Source organism: Ictalurus furcatus, chromosome 2, assembly GCF_023375685.1.
Source record: "Ictalurus furcatus strain D&B chromosome 2, Billie_1.0, whole genome shotgun sequence".
Classification (NCBI taxonomy): domain Eukaryota; kingdom Metazoa; phylum Chordata; class Actinopteri; order Siluriformes; family Ictaluridae; genus Ictalurus; species Ictalurus furcatus.
In genome coordinates, this window is record NC_071256.1 from 10,888,742 (window position 1) to 10,895,729 (window position 6,988).

At 40.7% G+C, this 6,988-nt stretch overlaps 1 protein-coding gene across 2 annotated transcripts in view; it reads left to right on the forward strand.

The window, feature by feature from the left end:
- The first annotated feature begins 198 nt into the window (after positions 1-198).
- rab32a (RAB32a, member RAS oncogene family) overlaps positions 199-6,988 on the forward strand; it is a 46,485-nt gene continuing 39,695 nt past the window's right edge. The window contains exons 1-2 of one of the 2 annotated variants that reach the window (XM_053647448.1): positions 199-394; positions 495-736. In XM_053647448.1, coding sequence (XP_053503423.1) covers positions 523-736 — 214 coding nt within the window. In that variant the 5' untranslated portion in view covers positions 199-394; positions 495-522. Of the gene's footprint in view, positions 399-494; positions 737-6,988 lie in introns of both variants that reach the window. The other variant, XM_053647440.1, reaches the window with a different exon arrangement.

Below are 6,988 nucleotides of genomic sequence, written 5' to 3' on the forward strand. Positions count from 1 at the left end.
CATTGCACATATTTCCTACTGATGACCAAAGTGCAACTCGAAGAACACGTGACATACTGAACTGCAATTCAATTTCCCTCGCACAGATTAATAAAAAAAAAAATGTAGTGTCTGAAATCCTAAACGGATTGTTGTAAGACTTAAAGTGCACTTCATAGGGTGTAGAGGTTTCTCTTTCTTGCCCTACCTAGTTCACTTGGGCAGTGAGGACGTGTGTATTTTGGACTGAGCCACAAGATTTCCTTGTGCCAGATATTTTCCGGGTCCTGTGACTTATCAGGTGGTTTGCGGTGAAGGAGGAGAGGAGAGGAGAGAAGAGAAGAGGAGATTCGGGAGGGAAAGGAGGTTTTTTTTGCGGTGTTGTTTATTTTTTGGGGGGTACTGGTTTGATTAGGTCGGTAAGTGAGTGTCTAAGTTAGTAACTCCCTTCTACATACTGAACTTGGTGGGCTGGGAAAACGTGAAGTTTGTTTGTTGACTTGTTCTCCTTTCAGCTGTGTAACAGTAAGTAAGAGTACCAGAATGGCAGGAGGCTCCGTGTCGGAGTGTAAGGAGTACTTGTTTAAAGTTTTAGTGATTGGAGAGTTAGGTGTTGGGAAAACCAGCATCATTAAACGCTACGTCCATCAGCTTTTCTCTCAGCACTACAGAGCAACAATTGGTGTTGACTTCGCCCTCAAAGTCCTCAACTGGGACAGCAAAACATTAGTCCGTCTGCAGCTATGGGACATCGCAGGTAAGGCGTGATTTTTGTTTTGTTTTGTTTTGTTTTTGTTTTGTTTTGTTTTGTTTTGTTTTGTTTTTGTTTTTATTTACACTTGCGCGTGAGCTGTTCGCGCGCCGGTTGGTTTTCTCCCCACACCTGTGTAGGTAGGTGTGTTGATGTGTTTTACTAGCTCTAAGTTAAAGCCTAAACGTCAGCACCGTCATTCCAAACTATTGCTAGCTTCAGTATCCATCTTGTTTGATTTCTCTGACACATTTTGACGTTTTGAGAAGCCTAAAATAAACCAACAAAGGGCCGTATTGAGGTATATATTAGAGGACATAATTGCCAGCTTGAGATATCAGTAACGTGACTCCGCCCAAACGAGAAACTTCATGTTTATATACTTCCCTACTTGATAGTATGTCAGAATAGTACACTGTTGTGGTGTGGTAGTCATAGTAACAGCTGTGGATATTCTCTCTCTCTCTCTCTCTCTCTCTCTCTCTCTATATATATATATTCTAACAAAGTACATTCATCTGTCTCTCTCTCTCTCTCTCTCTCTCTCTCTCTCTCTCACACATACACACACACACTCTTGTGATTTGACAGTTAGAAAACAGAAGGGCACAAAAGAGGAAGTGAAATCACTTTTTACAGGGGGGGAAAAACCAACACTTGATAAAACAGGTTACTGTGTGTCTGCAAGAAATGTAAACTATATGCTAAAGTAGCTAAGGCAAAGCAAAAATCACTTTGGGTCACAGGGAGCATGGAACCTATCCCAGGGAACTCGGTGCACAAGGCATGGGACAGTGCCAACCCATGGCAGGGCACAATCGTGCGCACATGTTATGGACAATTTAGAGATGGCAATCAGCATACAACGCATGTCTTTGGACTGGGGGAGGAAACCAGAGAACCTGGAGGAAACCCCTGAAACACGGGGAGAACACATAAGGTCCGCGCGCGCAGGGCGGAGGCGGGATTCGAACTCCCGACCCTGGAGGTGTGAGGCAACAGTTAACAGCTAACCACTAAGCCACTAAACGTGTTTCTTCATTTACACATATGCATCATGAGATGTAACAGTAGGTTTCGTAATTAAAATGCATTTAAATATATAAATATATATATATATATATATATATATATATATATATATATATATATATATATATATATATATAAAAATGTGTGTGTGTGTATATTTGTGTATATATGTAGAATAAATATTTTCTTCTGAACCTGTTGAACCACAAACTCATTTGCGTCACATGGTCATATGATGCCCATATGAACTGGTTATTATTTATAGAAAGTTGATGATACTGTGCATAGAGGAATGTAAAGGAATGTTTTGTATCCGTTGCTGCTTTTATAATGGCTCTTTTAATCAGCCTGGGGGATCTCACTTTCTTAAAGATTTCTTTTTATTTTATCTTTCTTGATCGAGGTTTTACCACCCAGACCCACCCAATTATGTGTCTGAGTGCCTCTTCTAAAGCGTCCGTTTTTTTCGATTCGCGGTTGGGGAAGTGTTTAATACCTGGGAGAGGGTCACTGTTTCGTGTGCTTTGAGACTAAATACGACAAGTAGCAGCAGTCAAACATCTTCCCCTGTTATTACTCAGGATAATGTGCATTATAAATCCTAGGAATTATAGCCATACCTATGAATCCGACAGTGTGTACTGCAAATGCCACCGGCGAGGTTCTGATATCTGTGCACTGATACTAGGTGAGAATTTATGGGCATATGTTTGGTTTTAATTTAATGGCAAGCCAAGGGAATTGGGTTTTTGCGTTCGTTTGATTTTCATTCCAGAGTTTTGGTGGATTTCCAGTCATGTTATTCATAATCTACAGAGTTATGATTTGATAAACATTTGATTTAAAGCCTTTTGATATTAAAAGAAATTCACACAACACAGATTTTCATTGTTTAATGTGTGCATGAAATCCGATTGAGAAAATAAATAAGAACATGCGACATAGTGAGACTATTCAGACCCCCCCCCCCTCCCTTGCGGCTGGTTGCTTATACGTAGTATACTGACCAAATGTATGACTCAGTAGCGAAGGGGAATTTTCAGTGATATGCTGTGAGGAGGGAAGTCAGTGTTTTCATGCTTGCTTTCTGAAAGTGGCCACTTTCGTTATTAAAATGCACCCTCTGGGTTGTGGCTCCTGCTAGTCATTTCACTTCCAGACTGCTTTTAGAAAGAATATATCAGTTATTTGTGACGGGGTCATTAGATCGGAAATGTCTTTTCAGGTTCAGTTTAATTTCGTGATCTCATATTGGTTTACCGTGGAAAACTGTTAAATGCATCTATCACAGTTGAATCCGTCTTAATGTCTATTATGCACTGGCAGCTTTTTGGAATGCCAGCCGGCAAGTGTTGGCAATAGTCATCTTAATTATATATATATATATATATATATATATATATATATATATATATATATATATATATATATATATAAATAAATATAAAGAAGGCTAACTTTTTATCTTCAGATTAAAATTAGTTCACCAATTTCTTCCAGTCTGTTGTTTTGGACTATGGTTGTATTCACATCATGCGTGAGAATTTGGGAGGATGAACAAATGATTCGGACTTAAACGTGTTCACACATTGTTATTGGGTTTTACGCATGTAAAAATTGTGCTTTTTGAGTTTTTATTATGCCTCTGCCATTAGGTGGTGGAGGCATTATGTTTTCGGGTCGTTCTTCAGTCTGTTTGTCCGATTTTTGTTAGGGCGATATCTCAAGAATGAGTCGTTTGTAGGATTTATCATTAATTATCCTTCTAACCAAGCATATGAAGTGATTTTAGATTTTGAATTTGATCGAAACAGGGTCAAGGTCACAGCAGTGTCACAGGACTGAAATAGTTTTTCTTTAGTAGTTTCCTTTCTGTTTAAAGTATAGCTTAAGGCTATTTCAGGCATACAAATTGTTACAAGAAAGATTAGACTCGCTGGCAGTCTAGGCATTCCCATCTACGCTGTTGGCGTTGAGTCCTACTTGTTTTTACAGTAGCCAGTATTAACTTATAGCTGTATTCACGTTAAACCATAGCACACCTTCTAAATTTAAGAGAAATGACCAGTTATCAGTTGTAATTCATTGTCAACTGAAATTTATCTTTATTTCTTTGGATGCCTGTTGCCTTAGTTTTAGGTTTATGGAAATCGGGGAGCTCATAAAGCTCCTATAATTCCAACTTGGAATTACCACTTGGACGGCAATGGATAAAGTGCTGCTCCTGAAGACATTCTGACCAGTCCTGCCCAGTCCCCCAGACATTTTCGACCAGTCCTGCCCAGTCCCGCAGACACTCTTGACCAATGCCTCCAGCTCCTACAGACACTCTTGACCAGTCCCGCCTGCTTCCGCAGACATTTTCGACCAGTCCTGCCCAGTCCCGCAGACACTCTTGACCAATGCCTCCAGCTCTTACAGACACTCTTGACCAGTCCCGCCTGCTCCCGCAGACATTTTCGACCAGTCCTGCCCAGTCCCGCAGACACTCTTGACCAATGCCTCCAGCTCCTACAGACACTCTTGACCAGTCCCGCCTGCTCCCGCAGACATTTTCGACCAGTCCTGCCCAGTCCCGCAGACGCACTTGACCAATCTCACCTGTTCCTACAGACACACTTGACCATTCCCCTCTGCTCCTACAGACACTCTTGACCAATCTCGCCTGCTCCCCACCGACGCTCTTGACCAATACCACCCGCTCCCGCAGCCTACTCCTGCAGTCACTCTTGATTAATCCTGCTATCACACCGACCTTGACCAGGAAAAACATGATAATGAAAATAAATGGATGAACGTGGTAAATGTGTCACACAGTGTCTCATCCAACATGCTCCCATGTCATGCCATGTCCCATGCTCCCATGTCAATCAGTTTGAGTTTCCCCTGTCTAACTCTTTCACATGTGTAAAAACCTCTCTCAACCTTTGTGTTCTGCGGGAACCCAATCCCGATGCGCACCTCTAGAAATGGGCACGGTTTTTCCCAGTCATGAACTCATAAATATTAATACCATAAGCATAAGTATTTGCCTATTTGTCAGAGGGAGAGGCCCCCATGACTCCCTGTCATGTGATAATGGGGTTCAAGCTTATGGGTGGGAAGGTATTGGCTAGGACAAAATATGGGTGCCAATCCATTTTCCAGGCAACAGTCAATGTCCTTATGCATTTTTAACAGTATTCGTTGTCAACCTGACCTCCTTCAGGATTCAAGAATAGCCCCGCGTTCAGGCTTTTCAGAAGACACTTTGCTTAATCCTGTGGACTGCAAATGTTGCTTGATTTAATGGTTGTGGAGTTGGTAACCACTGCTGATGTCATGTGAAACCCCCAGGGACCACGTTTTCTAATGTTGCAGTGTCACAGATGCTTGTCTGTGAGTATTGTATTCCCTTCCCCTCATTATCACATCAATATGTCTGGAGCTAAAGGCAGGCGTTCTCACCCATGGCTTTTTGCACCACAGTTGAGAAGCTGTCATTCTTTGATGAAAAGATGTGATGGTAGCATATCTGACTCCAAATATTTCTCTCAGAGCACATCATATCATGAGATCTCAGTGTTCATACCTAAATACAGCTTTGGTCAGTCCTTTCCTTCCTGTTCAGTGATGTATTGCTTTTGGAAAAGGTGATGCAGAAGGAGACCTCGGGGTGTTGAGCTTGCAACCGTTCCACATCATGAACTTCAATGGAGGTGCTTTTGTCAACTTTGATGAATTCTGCCAAAGCCACTGGGCTGAATGATGGGAAATGTGTACAGGAAAACCTCTCTAGGACTGAGAGTTTTTTCTCTTTATAGGAAACACAAAGACTGTGTTCCCTTTAACTTCCTTGCCTGACCTGAACCTGGATCTCTCTCTTTCAAGATATTTCTTTTGATCTTGCTTTTTTTGTTCAGAGGAAAGAGATCAAGAGATTGAGGGGAAAGTTGGGGATCAACATAAACCTGTGGATGGATGAGTTTGTTTCCTTTTGGCTTTGGTTAGTTCTGTTTATAAATGGAGTGATTTTAGGGATGAGGTAATGATGTATGTGTATTGTAGTGAATTGTTTGGTGATGTGCGTCTAGTTCAGGTTTTAGAGCTGCTGGTACTGAAATGAACGATGCAGAGCCCTGACCTTACATATTACCCACAATTCCATCAAAAGACTGAAACTCTCTCTGTATAACTAAATGCTAACCCTAATTATTGTATGTATGTGAAGTTTATTGGAATTATGGCATTTTCTAAGATGCTTTTGCATAATTTCAGCTGGCTGGTTTCCGTCTAAATCAGGATTAACATAAACAGAACAGATTAGTGTAGAACAGTGCAGAACTATACGCCCTCTATTAACCCTGTTAATCAAGCAAGTAATTGGCACTTTGGTGGAAGAACTTGAAAGTGTTTTTTTTAACACTCTCTCTCTCTCTCTCTCTCTCTCTCTCTCTCTCTCTCTCTCTCTCTGTCTCGATGTAATGATTATAATGACCCTGACTAGAAAGACTGTAATCGAGACTTTCAGTGAAGATGTGCGAGTTGGAGTCTGAGTGAAACCAGGGCTTTGTCCTCCCACTGTAGCCCAGAATAGCTATATTCCTCTTGGGCTGCCTGAGAAAGATGAGCAGATTACAACCCTGGCGCTCCAGAGAAATCCAGATCCTTGTTCTTTCAATTTAAGAGAGACGATAATGCCTTGAGCTCTCTCTCTTAATCTCAAAACTGAGGACAGGAAATGGAATGAAAGTCCAGGTTTCACTAACCAGTCTTGAACAGTCTAGAGCTAAATAGATTATGGATGCTGATATGAAGGTGTTTGGGACTTTTTTTTATTTATATATATAAACGTGACCTTGGTCCTGCTGAATATTTACCTACTATCTGATGACTTAGTGTGGCTGTACATTTTGATGATTTAACTGTCTGGCCTGGGAACCATTCATTTTGATTCATTTAACCTTTATGCCCAAATAAACCTTTACCTTTGAGGCAGATTTGAGTAAAGATCTGTGGTTGTTTTTGTCTTATCACTTTATTACATTTGAAATGAAATAATGGCCATAATTTCCACAGCCAAATCAGTCTTATTTATTTATTTATTTATTTATTTATTTATTTATTTATTTATTGGGGTGGGGGTTGGGCATAACTTCTGCAATATTTGTTTATGTCCAGTAAATCATTTATATGCCAGAATGCAGAATGACTGTGAATTATATCGTATATTTCTGTCTTTAGTTA